Raw genomic sequence first — 17,643 nt, forward strand, 5'->3', positions numbered from 1 at the left:
CTTGTACTCGTGTTTCGTCGTTTGTGTTACGACAGATAATTCTAGCTTAGTCATCCTCTGATCCTGCGCTATAAGGGACGTGTCTTCTTGTAGATGTAACCTACATGAGCAGAACGTTGGACATTGTCACTGAATTCGACCATAGATTTTCCTTCCATTTCTTTCTGAATTTCTTACGGAGTTGTGACCAAGGTTGTCAATATTCCAATACGTATCTTAGAATCTTACTATCCACAAAGCCAAATCGATCTGTATCGGTCCGTGGATCTTAATTGCAGGATCATGACTGTATTATGTGGATCTTAATTTCAAGATCATGATCCTATGTGTATTATCAAGTGAATTACGTAATATCGTATAAGATTGGTAGGATCAAACATAGGGTCTCAATCCTGACAATATTATTGTTAAAGTTTAAAATTAGGTAATACTTATGATTAACCAGGTTAAATGATTAAATTATGAATAAATAATATTTAAAATGAAGTTAAATTGAAATTGTTGTGAAAAAGTGCACTCGGATTTACAAAAGTTGACTAATTTATCAAAATCAACATTATATATATCCATTTCTCAGGACACATTACAATCCTTATATCAAATATACGTATTTTTAAAATCTGATAGTGTCGGTGTATCAGGAACCAGGGGTCCCTGAGTCCTGAGACCGGGCCGGCCATCCGCCACGCGTCACCACTCTGCAAGATAAGAAGAAGCTAAGTCCCGGGAGAAGGTGCTCGGGGCCGCCGCCTCTGGTTCCCGAGCACCCCAGTTCCCCGATGATCCGCAGGGTCCAAGTACCGAGAAGGAAGCGCTCGGAAGGGTTCTCGCCTACCCTCGAGTACTGTAGTCCCCCGATGATCCAAACAGTCAAGTGCTCGGGAGAGAGTGCTCGAGGCTGCACGTGGCAGCCCCCGAGGACTCGGTTCCCCGAAGGTCTCACCAGAGTGCTCGGGAGAGAGTGCTCGGGGCTGCACGTGGCAGCCCCCGAGGACTCGGTTCCCCGAAGGTTCGCGCAAGATCGTTCGACGACCCAAAGGGTCCCCTCGCCGGGGTGTCAGCCAGTCAAAGACGCGAATGCCGCATTTAATAGGCACGCGCGGCCTGACATCCTGACATTCTCAGCTGCCCACGCCCCAGTGTCAGACCCTGCCATGCTCTGGCCGGGGGGCGTGGGTCCATTTAATGCACAGGTCCCGTCCCGTTTCACCCAGGTGCCTCGGGATAATGTTGCTAAAATCGAAGCGCTCCGCCTACCACCCTGCCCTGGCAGAAGAACAAGACAGGGTGGGCGCACCGGGCACTTCTATGGCTGCCCGGTGGGCCCTCTTAATGGCGCCGGAGGACATCCACAGTGGCGGGTGGTCGGATGCACGCCGTAATTTTTCACCGCCCCTGTCACTTCGCCAAGACGGAATGATGACGCCTTTCTCCGTGGCGCCTTGGTATTTACGCCCCCTCTTTCCCATTCTGGATAAGTCAAGGTCGGCGCGCCTATAAAAGGAAAGGATGGAGAACTCAAGAAGGAGAGAGAGCTCTCGGTAGACATACGGGAAAACAAGGAAAACAAGGCAAGGAAGCCCAGATCAAAAGGCGAAGAACATCACAAACAAGCTAAAGCCAAGTTAGAACACGAGAGCCTCAAGCTCTCTGTAGGTAGCTCACCCCTGTAACAGATACATCCTTGAAGAATTCCCTTCAAGAAGAGATATAACACACACACAGGAGTAGGGTGTTACGCCCCCGTGCGGCCCGAACCTGTCTAAACCCTGGTGCACCCATCTCTCTCGCACTAGGACGATCATCTTCCACCATCAGCCACTGCATTTATTTCCCGTTCCCATTTTATTTCCCAGACAAACTCATTCAGGATCATCCCCCCAGCCGAATCTCTAAAAAGGGGTCTCTCGGGATCCCTGCGACAGGAGTTCATCCTCCGACAGATAGAATCATGATTCAACGTCCGATTATGTCAAATAAAAGATCCTCGATGTGACTGCATATTACTATCTCCGTTTCAGTTTCCTTATCACTGTTTTTTCTGTAGCAAATTTAATTGTACGTTTTTTCTAAAAATAATTTATAGATACTTAAAAATTGTATATTTATCATGAAACAAACATTACTAATATTATATATTTTCAAGTATCTATAAATCATTTTTAGAAAAAAAATGTCTGATAAAATTTGCTAAAAAAGGCAGTGACAAGTAAACCGATTGCCCCTCTATGTCCATGACCTATCCACCGCAGAATTTTTAATAATATTATTTTATTAAAAAATTATAAAAATAATAGCTAATAAAATTGCAGGAATAGGTAGCTATCGGTACACGAGTACCTATAGGACCGAGTAATGATAGGACATGTCGGTACTCTAAATGCTAACATCCTACGTGGCACTGGGCTCGGGAACCTATCGGTATGCGGAATGTGGACAAAAGGTCTATCGGCATTCCGCGTACCGATATACCCGCAGGTAGACCCCAATAAGGGTGTCACGGTAGCTGCATTCCGTATGGCAACATGACCCATTTTACTTGAATTTTTTAAATTTTTTTTGAAAAATATCATGTTATTATTATTGAGACACCACAAGAGCTCAGTGTATATCATATAAAAGAAGTCAAACTCTATCAAAAATATCAACTACGGCTACACGGAGGCTGTGGCAATAAGGCGCGCGGATGTTGAACGATCGAAAATGTTTATTGTGCAAATAGTTATCTAAACGGTGTCACGAATAGTATTAGTTGTGTAGCACAATCATCATAGAACTTGGCACGGATGTTACATATGGCACCGAAGAGGATAACAAATGTTGGCATGTACGGTACGCCTAAAGACTAACCTAATAGCGTGCTACTGCTAAATATAACATGTTTTAAGGAATAGAAATAGATCAGGTTATAATAGATACTATTTACTGAGTGCACATAGGATATTTGCCCTTTTGCAGGGCATTGGGGCCCTCAGCTTTAGCGCGACGGGTCCTTTCTAGCTTCCTTTTCCTCTCTGCTTCGCGTGCCTCAGCCGCGTTGTGCTCCTTTGTTATCTTCCTTATGCGCTCCTCCTGATGCTTGAGTTGTAGTTTTTCCTGCTATTGCTCGTACTCTCAACATTGGTAAGCTTGTCTCCTCCATCGTATGCTCATGTTGACCCACCGCTTCTAGTCCTCAGTTTGTTCCATGTCCAACCATCCCATGAAGTCACAGATAGGTGGAGTAGACTGGAGAAATGAAAGAAAAGGGGAGATTAGTAAGATAGTGCATGAAATCATATGGAAAGTACCACATGAGTGATCTATGTCATTATACCAGTGGGTACTCATACGATCAATATCGAGACGGGTCGTACTAGTAGTTGGCACACATGAAGAAGCGTTTGTCATAGGTGTAGGAGATGTCATGGGACTCGCGAAGTCTACAAGGGTCGTCACAGAAGCACATTGGTTGTTCGACCCCCTAGAGGATGAAAATCCCTCAATATTTCTTGGGTAGGCTTAGTGGAGCTGAGGAAGACATTACAATTGAGAGAGCTTAGGAAGGAGTGGTCTATCTATGGTTGAGGGTGAGGTTATTTATGGTGGTTGGGGGTTGATGCGTGGACTGAGTGCATGAGCATGGCTAGGGGCTAGAGCATGAGAGTATTGTGCACAAAGACAAATGATCCGAGATTCCCTGTGAAAACTAAAAAAAATGTGGTATTAATGCTTGTAAGAGATTCCTTATGAAAGCTGTTTCTTGGTATGATCATTTCATTATGGAAAAGTTTAACAAGGAGTTATTGCTACATCAACACGGAAGGGAGGGAATCCTATGCAAGTATTGGGCTTAGAAAAATCGTATTGGTAGAATGATAAATCTTTGGCATTACATTGATGAAAGTAAAGTACATCACATGTAGTACATAATCTACGATAAGTTACAATGGCATGTAGTAATCCATCGTTAAATGAAGCATGGTTTATGGAAAGGTATATTGCCGGGTGCAAGAAAATATCTACTGGGTTGGTGGAAAAGATGGATGCTTCTCATCTAGATATTCTCAACAGATCTCTTGAAAGTTGCATCCATGAGGTAGGACTTACTGCACACGTACCCTTGTGCGAGTTCACATGTCATAAGCCCTGACACAGCCAGTATGCCGCACACGCGTTGTGGAGGAACCTGCATATTACTGTATGTAGTGAGATACTTATCCCATCACTCTTCATTTAGCTCCCGTAGCCTCATCTTTGACCCTTCAACATCCGCGCGCCTCATTGCCTCAACCTTATCGTAGCCATAGTTGATGTTTGCGTACTCGTTTTCATTCGTGTACCATTCGTACTTGCACCTAGGCTTGTTGTATTGTTAGAAAAGTGGATGAATTAGGTGAAATTCGTAGCATGGTAGTATGTCATGCACACTTACCCCATATCAGTACCAAGCAACTGTTGCGAGCAGGAACTGTTTCTAGCATGTTATTTTACCGCAGTCATACTGTGACATGTGACTCGTGTCCTTCTATCTGAAGCTCGATCTCCCTTTTCTTCTGTTGTGGGTCTTCATTTCTCTTTCATTCTTTGTTCCCACACTTGAGTCTATCAAGGATATCATGTTATAGCTCGTAATGGACCATCTTGCTCTTACCTTTGTTGGACCCGAACCTTTAACCGGTAGTCATAGAAGGGATTATGTTAGACTGTGTTGGAGATGAAGTAGCCATGGATTGATTACCCTTATATGCACAAGGGGGGATACTGCCGGAAATTGTTCACTGTGTTCGAGTGAGAGTTATTGTGCGTCTTTCAAAAGCGCCCGCTGATAGAGAGAGGAGAAGGGATAAGGTCATGGGCGAGTGTCCAAGCTATAGGTGTAGGCCAGCTGTAGGTGAAAGTGTTGTGGATGTGATGCGTCACACGCTATAGCATCTTCTCTGACAGCGTGGAGTGGTTCCTTTTACATCATGCAAGAACAGTCTCAACTAATGTTCAACGATACAAGGGCAACAATAATTGATTTGTAGCTGTTATCTACATAGAGGGGAAATGATACATACAGAGTGACGTCTTTTCATCATAGCATGGATAAGGTCAAGGGCTCGTGTTTCGTCAACCAATTTTGTGAGTTAAAAAAGGTTTGTAGAATAAGGGCCGGTGATAATTCATTCGAGTATGGTTACATACCACAATTACACTAGGATACGTCACACACATAGAAAAGTTACATCACTTGAGGCACACACGTAAGTATAACATGTAGACATGCCTTAGAGAAAGTAAATAACCGGCATACAATGGAGTGACATCATAGTAAATCCTCATCACTTGATGTTTTTTTTTTCTTACGCGCTTGTGTGCATGATTCTTTCTCACACCTCCAATTCAGCTTGTTGTCATTCCACTTCTTCCCTTGATCCACCCATTCTTGATCCTTGCGGGATACGAAGTCATCGATCCACTGGTGAAATACACACACCCCGGTTGATGGTTAGACGCGATTTGTTGCCTGCGGACGAAAAGTGTTAGTACAAGAAGTGAATGCAAAATTATGTCATTTCAAAGTAATTACCTAAGAAGATTCGCTCTCTTTGGAAAGCGCATATGTTTTCGAACAACAGAAGTAACTCCTCCCGAAGGTATCCAAGTCATGTGAACATCAAACACTACACGTCTGTCCACAATGGCATTCGGGTCTCGACATACCTTTTGGCATTAAGCGGTTTTCGAACACGTCTCTTCATGGATCATTTGGTGGATGACCTTCAAATTTTTGCAAGGCCCTTCTTCATCTACCTCTTGTCACCATGCTTAGTGTTAGTTGTGTTCAGATGATCGAGATGGAGGTGTCTTATATTGACGAAGGGCATTAGATACTCTGTTAAGGGTATAATCGTGCGTCTCTGCAACGGTAGGGAAAACCCTATGCATGAGTCAATGTTGCAGTGCCTTTTATTGACAAATGGCATCGGTTACTCTAGTAAGGTCATAATCGGGCGTCACTGCAGTGGTAGGGGAAAACATGTGCATGAGTCAATGCTGCAGGTCTACGGTGCCTTTCAGTGGGACTCCTAATAGGCTGGCGCAACAATTGATGCTACCCATACAGTGTCACACATCGACAAGAATCCATGGAGTCGCCATGTGTAACCTTCACCTAAACATTTCACGTCGCATATCTAAGGATTGGAAATTACCAGCTTGAACTTCTCTGCTCCGAGAAACATCATCTCTTCACTGCATGCTGCAAATAGATCTTGTCATGAAACATCCAGCCTTTGGTCACTATGATGAAATCATACTCACATGTCAACTCGTGTCCATTGTTCACCGTCAACTTCTCCAGTGCAAAATTCGGCCATTCCTCCGGGATTCTTGTACCTGAGTCCACAAATATGCGGAACTCGTCGTCTTCTACCTCCATCTGGTCCATCAGTGCCTCGTCCCTCTCCCCCTGGTCAGCACTGATCATGACATGATTATCTTCTCCGTCGTTATGTTCTTCTCTTACCATCTATATCTCAACCAGTGCACTAATCCGCATGGCTTCCTCCATAACCACACTCTCCTACACCTCATGAAATACATTTTCACCTACAGCTTCTATGTTTCTAGGCCTGACTTCTGTCGAACCAACATCGCTCGCTTCTACAAGCATGCGGTGGGAAAAACCCTCTCTCAACCCCAGTGACATAAATTGTTGCCATTGCTTCAAACATGTTAGCTCCCACTGACAGTCAGTTTCTCAACGTCTAGGAATTAGAGCCTTCACTGTCAACCGTTGATGTGTTGGACTAAACTGTAGCAGATTATACAACCAACCTAACACTTGAGCTTGCCGCAACTCTCCTGGACTATTCAATTATGTGTTCATATACTAGAAGTTACTCAAATACACCCCACTATCACAATGCATGACATATCCAGTGTCATTAAAAAACCCTAAACCCCACTACAATCGACATCCCTTATTTAATATACAATATCAATATTCCGTCAGCTAAATTAACTCTAATTACCTTACCCATTATACTAAAATAACTATAAAGCGCTAAAAAGTATTGTGTCTAGCTACCTAAATATTCCAACCGACAAATCGAATTTTAAACATACAACATATTTCTATATACATTATATTTTATACTATATTTTTCACTAACATCTAAATACCTACTGCAAACATTCTCCTCTAGTTTTCTAAATTGTCATAAATATTGTAATCCTATATTTGTACTAAATAGAAATAAAGTACTACTACATAATACACTGTAAATAATTTCAATATTTTGAACATACTCTATCGCAACTTTTCTACTTTACATATTCTACATTTACTCTACTGTAAGTGTAATCCTAAATTTTGTATATACATTTCCTATTCTAACCAAACCTATAAATTAATAATATATTGATGAAGATTGATGCTGCATTCTAGAATCAATGCTTCATAAAATTACTAAATCTAACAAAAACTATAAATTATAAAAATAAGCCGCATCTAATCAATAATATGCCTAAAAAATGTTTTATCAAACACTACCAAATTTCTCACAACTCTATTTCCTATTTTATATATACCGCAAAATTCTAAATATTCTACTAAAATTTTTTATACATATTCTACACCTACAAATTCTAGTCTAACGATTTTTAACATTCAACTCTAAACATTCTATCTATATTGCCGGAATTCTACTCTAAATTTTCTATCCATACCACGAACCTACACTAAAATTTATAACCACTCTAAATATCGTACTCTAAATTTTATATCTATTATTCTATATAACTATGTCTCTAATCTAATTTTAATCTATACGAATTTTTCTCTATTCTACCTATTACTATTCATAATCTAATCTAAATACAAAAGAAAAAAGAAAAAAATATACCTCACATGCCGCTGGTCCCTCTCCCGCTGCCACACTATAGCTCATCGGTGTTGCGCTACGCCACGGGCGTTGTGCACGGCCTCGCAGTGTGCGCCACCTTACCCTGCCTCCCCGTCGCCTCACACACCTGGGAGGGGAAGATGGAACACCGAAGGAGAAATCGGCGGCCATCTAATTATTGTAGGACTATCCGTATTCTGCATGCGGATATGCTTGAGCTGTCACCTGTCGGCACGCAGAATGCCGATAGGTTGTGAGCTGTCACCTGTCAATATTCTGCGTGCCAACAGGTCACGAGGTGTCATATGTCATCACATGAAATACTGATAGGCCACTACGCTGAACAAAAATCCTACGTGACACCACCTTTTAGCTGGGCCCACCACTTGTCGATTTACTGTGTGCCGACAAGTCATCGGGACTAGTACCATATATGATGTTCATATTTGGAGTACCGACATATTATATGTCGGTATTCCGTATATCGATAGGTAACTATTTTTACAGTTTATAATTTTTTCTATTATTTTTTATAATTTTTTAATAAAATAATATTATTAAAAAAATTCCACCGCATACCGCGGGGAAATGAGCTGGACTGACCGCAACCCCGCACCACTTCTGCTGGCTCTCCGCCTTCCGTGCGTCTTGACTTTCCAGGCTACGAGCGCAAGCGATGGGCGGTGGCCCATCACTAGGCGGTAGGCGCAGCGCATATGCTCCTGTCCCGCTCCGCTCGGACCGGTTCCCACGCAAACTCCGCGCGGTGCAAGTGGCACAACCCAAGCAAAACCGCCTTCCCGGGGCCGGCTCGAAAAACCGCCCGTCGTCGGCACGTCGCGATTGCGCTAAGCGCGCCGAACCGCGCGGGGCACGCGGCACGCTCGCCGGCCCATTGGACGCGCGTTTCCCACCGCCGAGACGCACGCCGATTCGGGGATTTTTTATGTTGTCTTTTTTAAAACTACTAGTATTTTAATAACGGCACGTTAAAAACTAAATTTTTATAAACTAATCGCTTTTGTTACTCCGAAGTCCTTAGCATAAATCATGCCATATTATATGACTAAAATATTCATACTGTTGTTCGCCACGACTTATTTATATATAGAACCGATATGACAACTCTGAATCACGCCAAAGCTCTAAGTAACCATTGAGTAACGGGTGAACCCACAAGAATTCTAAATTTTCTCTTTCCATCTTTCTCTATTTAGATAGTAGGATTGTCGTGTTCTAAAATTCACAAATTTTTTTTAGTTATATAATTTATGATGAATCTATTTTAAAAGGATTCAAAAAAAAAAAAAAAAAGAGAGCTACATTTAGAACTTCTAATAATTTTTAAGATCTTAAAAAATTTCCTCAAAATATAGAAAAATTCACTAGAAGTTCTAATATTCCTCTCACATGGGAATTTCTTTGAGAGCTTAAAAATTACTAGAAGTTTTAAAAGTAGGTCTTTTTATTTTCAAACCTATAAGGGTATTGAGGTGAATCCTTTAAAATATATTCATTATGAATTACAGAAACTACATAAAAAATTTCGTTAATTTTAGAGCACGATAACCCTACTTTTCATTTATAGAAAGAGAAAAGAAAAAAATTAGAATCCATACTGCTCATCTGACACTCAAGGAGTGTGTCGGTGTATCAGGAACCAGGGGTCCCTGAGTCCCGAGACCGGGCCGGCCATCCGCCACGCGTCACCATCCCGCGAGGTCCACCCTGCAAGATAAGAAGAAGCTAAGTCCCGGGAGAAGGTGCTCAGGGCCGCCGCCTCTGGTTCCCGAGCACCCCAGTTTCCCGATGATCCGCAGAGTCCAAGTACCGGGAAAGAAGTGCTCGGAAGGGTCCTCGCCTACCCCCGAGTACTGTAGTCCCCCGATGATCCAAACAGCTAAGTGCTCGGGAGAGAGTGCTCGGGGCTGCACGTGGCAGCCCCTGAGGACTCGGTTCCCCGAAGGTTTCCCCCAAGTGCTCGGGAGAGAGTGCTCGGGGCTGCACGTGACGGCCCCCGAGGACTCGGTTCCCCGAAGGTCTCCCCCAAGTGCTCGGGAGAGAGTACTCGGGGCTGCACGTGGCAGCTCCCGAGGACTCGGTTCCCCGAAGGTCTCACCCAAGTGCTCGGGAGAGAGTACTCGGGGCTGCACGTGGCAGCCCCCGAGGACTCGTTTCCCCGAAGGTCTCACCGGAGTGCTCGGGAAAGAGTGCTCGGGGCTGCACGTGGCAGCCCCCGAGGACTCGGTTCCCCGAAGGTTCGCGCAAGATCGTCCGACGACCCGAAGGGTCCCATCGTCGGGGTGTCAGCCAGTCAAAGGCCTAATGCCGCATTTAATAGGCACGCGCGGCCTGACATCCTGACATCCTGACATTCTCAGCTGCCCACACCCTAGTGTCAGACCCTGCCATGCTCTGGCAGGGGGCGTGGGTCCATTAAATGCACGGGTCCCGTCCCGTTTCACCCGGGTGCCTCGGGATAACGTTGCCAAAATCGAAGCGCTCCGCCTGCCACCCTGCCCTGGCAGAAGAACAAGACAGGGTGGGCGCACCGGGCACTTCTGTGGCTGCCCGGTGGGCCCTCTTAATGGCGCCGGAGGACATCCACAGTGGCAGGTGGTCGGATGCACGCCGCATTTTTCCACCGCCCCTGTCACTTCGCCAAGACGGAATGATGACGCCTTTCTCCGTGGCGTCTTGGCACTCGCGCCCCCTCTTTCCCATTCAGGATAAGTCGAGGTCGGCGCGCTTATAAAAGGAAAAGATGGAGAACACATAAAGACAGATCCGAAAGCTCTCTGAAGACAGACCGAAAACACCGCGAAGAAAACCCCCGACAACCCTCAAGAGGCACCCGAAGCCCAGATCAAAAGACGAAGAACATCACAAACAAGCTCAAGCCAAGCTAGAACACGAGAGCCTCAAGCTCTCTGTAGACAGCTCACCCCTGTAACCAGATACATCCTTGAAGAATTCCCTTTAAGGAAAGATATAGCACTCACACAGGAGTAGGGTGTTACGCCTCCGTACGACCCGAACCTGTCTAAATCCCGGTGCACCCATCTTTCTTGCACTAGGACGATCATCTCCCACCACCAGCCACTGCATTTATTTCCGTTCCCATTTATTTCCCAGACAAGCTCGTTCAGGATCATCCCCCCGGCCGAATCTTTAAAAATGGGTCTTTCGGGATCCCTGCGACAGGAGTTAATCCTCCGACAGAGTGTCTTGAGACAAGCCAATCAACATTTCGTCTGACTTATATCTGCCATATCGGCCTTACGTGTAAAGACGTTGAGATGAATGTTAGGGTGGTTATTTTAGTCACACTATATATATTAGCGTGATCGAGTTGGAGAGTCACGTTACAGACTTTGATGTGATAAAAAAAATACTAGTTATTAAAAATTTAGTTTCTCACGTATTATTAAAATATTAGTTTAAAAAAATACTAAAATAAAAAAATCCCGGATCCGGCGGCCTATCAGATCATCGAATTCGCTTCGCATGTCGTCCGGTGGGATTTCGGTCACGCGGCTATGGTCGTGACCAGATTCCAGATATGGTCGAGTCAAAAAGATGTGAACGAATCAACGATCCTGTAAACCGAAGTGTGAGCAAGGCCAAGCGCGCCATGTGGTGCAACCGCGACGGGCACTGCCGAGCATACATGCACGCAACGTCATCCCCCACGCACGCGTCGATCAGTCGCTCGGCGCTCGGACTCGGCAGTGGAGCAGCTTTCCTCGAACTTTCCCGCCGACGCGTTCCGGCGAATCGCAGGGCACTCAAAAGCACCACTTCGTCCAGCAGATCCGTGTCACATGACGCCGCTCCTTTGCAGAAGCCAGCCGGCGAGCACAAACCAAAAACTAGCACCGTTCTCTCTCACGGGTCACGATCCATGACTCCATGAGGACGAAGGATAAGAAAGGATACTGATAACTCAACGTCATTGCTGCAGCAGATAGAGATCTAACGAAGGGAAAGGTTCCAGCTAGCTAGATACGGATCGAGGTGAGTGAATGCAATGCGATGCCTGTCCTTTTTTTTTGGTATAAGACAAGGCTATTAGGGGTGCCGGCCGGGCGGGCCTGCATCTGCATCCCTGTATGTGAACACAGGATATCTCACGTAGTACCAGTACCAGAAGGAGATGGGGGAAGCATGCATGGTCGAGCGAAAGGGAACATATTCCATCCACGCCAGATTCAATTCCATGTAGGGTTCAGGATATAAAGCTGGGAGTAGCAGGTAGCATACGGTAAAAGCGACTTGATCCAACTAGATTATATTCCTTGCACGTCAGAGACAGGGAAAGTAAAGGTCTGAACGAATAGTAGAATTAAATTCAAATGCAGTTAACTACACAGACAAAAAGTTAATTGATATCTGCGATTATACAAAACATAGGTAGACAACAGCTATCTACACAGCCAACCTAGAAAAGCTAGCATAACTTAGGTAGGGACTGTTCTGCAAGATCATCATGATGTGAGGGGGTTGATCAAGCCTGCCAAGCGCCAAATAGCCAGATAAAAGTTAATCGGGCATAAAAAAAAATTCCCACGAGAAGTACTGATACATACAACGATCGGTTCAATAAAGTGCCACTGATCACTAGCAGATGTGGTCATTTTTTGATAAATTAGTCTGTCTATAATAAATTAATAATTAAGCTGAGTATATATACTATCTACAATCCACATGCATTATCTGGTCATTTTATATACTTTAATTATTGCTGAACGCTGCACCTGGTTCATCCGCCTCAAGTGCCTCCGGAGTCCGGCCGATACACATGACCTCGGATATACATTACCCGGAAAGAAAAATCTGCAACAAATGAGTGCACTTGAATTAGGTCACACTCAAATAAGTCAGGTCATTCTAAATACTTACATAGCTTGAAGAAAAAGATGGGGAATGGTCGGATTGCAATTTTCATGTGCACAAGTATGAACGCATACATGTCTTTCCTCCAATTTACTTTTGCATAATTGCGTGGATGCATTTTTGCCGACGATGACGACTAAGCATGCATTTTATTCTCCACTACTTTGCGTGCTAGCTTTTTATCCATGAGCATGGGAAAAGAACTAGCTAGTTAGTCAAAACCGAGACGATGCAAACGGAATAGCACACAATAAAGAAACAAAAAATGGCCAGAATTAATGCATGATATTTTCGCCCCCACACCCCCCCCCCCCCACCAAAAAGAATCTGACCTATCAAGTCACATGTACTAGACATGAATATATATCTTCATGTATATTGGTTGCGCCATCCACGTACGAGATGCCAATTGCTCCGTGCTATACATGCATAGCTTATATCCATCTTGCCGTGCATTTATACGAATCATTTATAAAGTATGTACATATTCAATATTGACGTGACCATGGCACCATGCATATATGCATGCATCTGTATCTGTATTTCTATAAAATGTGCAGAATAAAACAATCTTTTCCGTCCACCCGAGTTGATCAAACGGTTACCGTGTAAAGATTCTCCCTATTGACCCTTCCAAAAATACATTTAATATCACATTAATTATCATCTGTATCTAGACGTCCAATATTTGAATATCATACATTCTAAACATACAATATCTTATTATTTACCTTCCATATTTAAACGTGCAATATTTACTTTTCATATATTACTACATCATAAATTAATTCCACATGTGAAGAATATGTTTCCAGTTGCTAGTACTAACTAGGTAGGTTATATATATATATATATATATATATATATATATATATATATATATATATATATATATATATATATATATATATATATATATATATATATATGACACCTATTCTATACTCCTAGGAGTATGTACTCCCACATGCAATATACCACCTAAACAAACACTTTATACTCTTTTATCATTTTTAGTATACTCTAATACTAATTCTAAGATACTCCAATATGAGTTGTATGAAAAAAAATTCAATGTTAGCCTTTCATTTTTGCTATATACTCTTTTTTATACATAAAAGAAGTATATACGTAAATTATGATAAAAATCATGGAATTTCATAAAAATTTTCGTGGGATTTGTATTGTAGTATCTTATAATTACTAATGAAGTATATTTAAAGTGATAAAGAAGTATAACACACGTGTAAAAGTGGTATATGAGAGGTGGGAGTACATACACCCAAGAGTACATACTAGTTTTCCTATATATATATATATATATATATATATATATATATATATATATATATATATATATATATATATATATAACACATGTATGTATGTAACCACCGAGAAGTAAAGCCTAGCTACTCCTCAATATAAATTGCAAACCTGGCTAATATACATACAAGCAAATTAATATCTTATTGCATAATATTAAAATGTAATATAGGATCGAGATATATGCTTAACCTACTCAATTTATGCAACATGACAATGAAGTGGTTCTATCAAAAGTTACAGATAAGGATATATAGCAATAAGGCATGCAGACAATAACTACAAACAAATTATGCCACATCAGTAAAATAAAATATCTGCTTAATTATACTATATATATATATATATACTAGAAAGAAAAACAACATCAATTTTAAGCATCTGAAAACTTCATTTGCCTAAGAGGCTATGAGCTTGCACTAGTACCAGCACTCTACAAGATCTGTAGTCAATATTTTATTTTAGCTCAATTTCTTTACCATATATATTGCCATCATCCATGTCTTACTCCATGAGGCACCATATCGTCCAGTAGCCCCGCCTTCTCGACTGAAATGGCAGGAGGCACTGATGACGGAGTCGACGGTGACCGCGCCACAGACACCCTCGGGCTCGAGCTTGTCCGCCGCAGCTCGTCGCGCCCGTTGAGATGCTGCAAAGATATCGGCACCGAGCTAACGACGGTCTCCGAGGACGGAGAGCTCTGTGGGTGCAACAGGGGAAGGCTGTAGAGCTGCTGCGCCGGGGCGATGAACGGCATTTGCTCTGCAAGTGCGACGGCCGCTGCGCTATGGATGTGCGCGGTGGCGGCGCCTCCTCCGCCGCGCTGGAACGAGGCGGTGTGGTGGCAATGCTGGCCCTCGTAGGTAGTGATCACCACGGAGGGGTCTTCTGAAGACCGCTCTACGCGCTTCTTCACAGTGCATTTGCTGTTGGTGCATCTGTAGTAGCTCCTGCTCAAGAGAACGAATTGTAATGGTCTCTCGTGTCAATTAATTGGGTCTTAATGCAAAGTTTTATGCATTGATCTGACAAAAATCATTCTTATACACGCAATTCAATTGGCAAATCAAAGGGAATACAATAATTTAGACATAGGAAGTACACATATTATATACAAATAAAGCTATGGAATACAATTTAATTGCATGTTTTTTTCCTCTTTATCAATTTCTTCCAAGAATCCATATCTTAGTCCCAAAATGTTGTCCAGTGATAATTAATATGCATGTTCTCTCTAGCCCAGCAATGTCAAGAGAACAAAAATAAGGAAAACATGAACAATGTGCAAGATAAATATGAATGCGCTCTCATGAGGGATATTTAATTTTCTTCTCTAACAATATTTTAATGTGAACAGTCGATTCATTGTACTATGTTGTCAGTTCAGCCCTATATTACTCCAATGTAATCAAATGAATGATCTAACAAAACTTCATATAAAGTTATAGTAGAGAACAAAATAAAAAAGAAGAAGAACGGATTAATTATGCAGTAGTTGGAGTAATTGCATGTTCACAGAGGACGAGAGGAGAATGCCACATGAACCCAAAAAAACTGTGATAATAAGAAACTAACTAAAGCCATGCCCGTATGTGTACATAAAATCAGATTCAGCTAATGAGTTATCACACGCATATAAGCAATATAATCACCTTGGAAAAGGGCTGTTCTTGACAGCTTTCTGGCCGTACTTCCTCCATCTGTAGCCGTCCTCAAGGTGGTCGATCTCGCTCTTGGTCATGAACGCGAACCGCGGCTGCCGCGCCCGCTTCTGCCCCTTCTTCTTCGCCGCTGCCGGCTTCATGCTCCTGCGTATATATATATATGCAAACCGATGACGCTAGCTATGTCAAACCGACTTATCGTCATTGGAAACTCATCAAGAACGTTCATGTCAAAAAAATGCTCACGAAGCAGATCAGCAGATCAGTTTCTTCGATCGATGCATGGTTGCATACAGTAAATGCTGTGTAGGCTGGAGTACAGGAGATTTAATGTGCACTGAACTTGGCAAAGGTAGGTAAGACAAAGAAATTGGTCGGTCGATCGATCGATGAGGGCAGGACGTACGTCTAGACGTGACCACACCACACCCCACTAGATGCCGCTCGCCGCCAACGTTGCTGACATGCAGATCAGCGAGAAAAATGGGAGCATGGAGAAACACAACTCATTCATAATACTAGAACATACATGTATTGATCATGAATTCTGAAGGGAGCAAAAATTTGTTTGTCGTGAAATCATATTTCCCAAATATGTAGTATGACAAAACAGTTTATGAAAAAACGATGTCTTAATTTGTCGTGCAATCATATTTCCCGAATTTGTTTGTCGTGCAATCAGATTTTGAAAAGTGCATCCATATTAATTTGACCCAGTGCAACTTTGAAACTGCTTGGATCCATTGACAGGAAGATAAACAAACTGCGAGCAAAAAGTGTTACGCGTATACATACGAACACTTGAATAGTCTACAAATACGGAAATACCGATCAATAGTAATCTACGCAAATGCAGAAGAGGAGAAAAACAAACGAAACCGCGTGAAACTTGGAACAATCCACGCACGCAAATCGCAGAGCAAGAGCATTATGCGGCTGCCGCCCGCTATTTACGAGATTGCCCCTCCCGGACGCGCAGTCCACGTAAAAACGTGTCGCCGCTGCGGAGCTTTCACTTTCGAGCTCCGAATCACAGCTCCGCCACTCGCCGGAGAACCGAACGCCGGCCAGCCTCGGCTCGCGCTACGCGCAGACTCTACCGTACGTGCACACTTACGCTGCCTCGGCGGCCGGCTTCCGATCGGCGCTCCCCCGCTTGGCGCCATCGCCGCTCGAGCTCGACGACGCGCCGGCGTCCCCTGACCCATCGGGCTCTACGATCTCCTCCGGCCGCGCCACCACTGCCCGCGGTGCCGCCGCCTCGGGCAGATCCAGCACCGGCAGCTCCCCGGCGCCCGCTCCCAGGCCGCCCGGCCAGCCGAGCTCAGCGAAAACGGACGAGTACTCCGTAAAGGCGTCGGCGCCAGGGAACGGCCAGTCGCCGCTGCCGGCCCCTTCCGGCCTGTCTCCAGCGGCGCCGGCCATACGCAGCCCCGATCCGATCAAGGCCGCCTCCGCTTCGCTATCTAGCTAGCTGCGAGACCGACGGCGCGAGTACTCACTGTCACTGGCTAGCAGCTAGCTGGAGCCTGGAGGGTTTGCTTTGCTTCTAGTGTGGCGCGGCTGCAGCTGCGGCTGCAGCTGTTAGGAGTGGTGGATTTTTAGTGTGGCGCCGCCGTGTTGTGGTGTGCTGTGCTCCGGGGCCGTGCATTATTTCGATCGGGGGCGGGGTAATTAATTAGCGAGGCGTCGCTGTCGCAATTTTTATCGGTGTCTGGAGTAGACGCGTCGGAGGGCTAGGCTAGGTATTTTTGGAACTTTCTCGCGGGTCACGGTCTCGGCCTCAGTGGGTGAGGGGCAAAAGTGGCATTGCACATTTTGCTCTCCTCTTGCACTGCACTTTCACAGCAGGCGTTTGCGTTGCATTGCACGTCGAATCC

At 43.9% G+C, this 17,643-nt stretch overlaps 1 protein-coding gene across 2 annotated transcripts; it reads right to left on the minus strand.

Annotated features, from left to right (window-relative positions):
• Positions 1 to 12,195: 12,195 nt before the first annotated feature.
• On the minus strand, positions 12,196 to 17,422 carry LOC133913353 (probable WRKY transcription factor 57). Of its 2 annotated transcripts, XR_009909020.1 has the most exons (5): positions 16,881 to 17,422; positions 15,752 to 15,907; positions 14,576 to 15,049; positions 12,632 to 12,710; positions 12,196 to 12,387 (listed from the first exon to the last, which is right to left on the minus strand). XR_009909020.1 is itself a non-coding variant. In XM_062356483.1 (4 exons), exons 1-3 carry the CDS (start codon positions 17,186 to 17,188, stop codon positions 14,590 to 14,592), a joined length of 924 nt encoding a protein of 307 aa, XP_062212467.1. In that variant the 5' UTR covers positions 17,189 to 17,421; the 3' UTR covers positions 12,196 to 12,710; positions 14,576 to 14,589. The 2 variants fall into 2 exon arrangements, 1 of the variants encoding a protein (XP_062212467.1); XM_062356483.1 differs by having other exon boundaries at positions 12,196 to 12,710; positions 16,881 to 17,421.
• Positions 17,423 to 17,643: the final 221 nt, after the last annotated feature.

Source organism: Phragmites australis, chromosome 3 (genome assembly GCF_958298935.1).
Source record: "Phragmites australis chromosome 3, lpPhrAust1.1, whole genome shotgun sequence".
NCBI lineage: Eukaryota > Viridiplantae > Streptophyta > Magnoliopsida > Poales > Poaceae > Phragmites > Phragmites australis.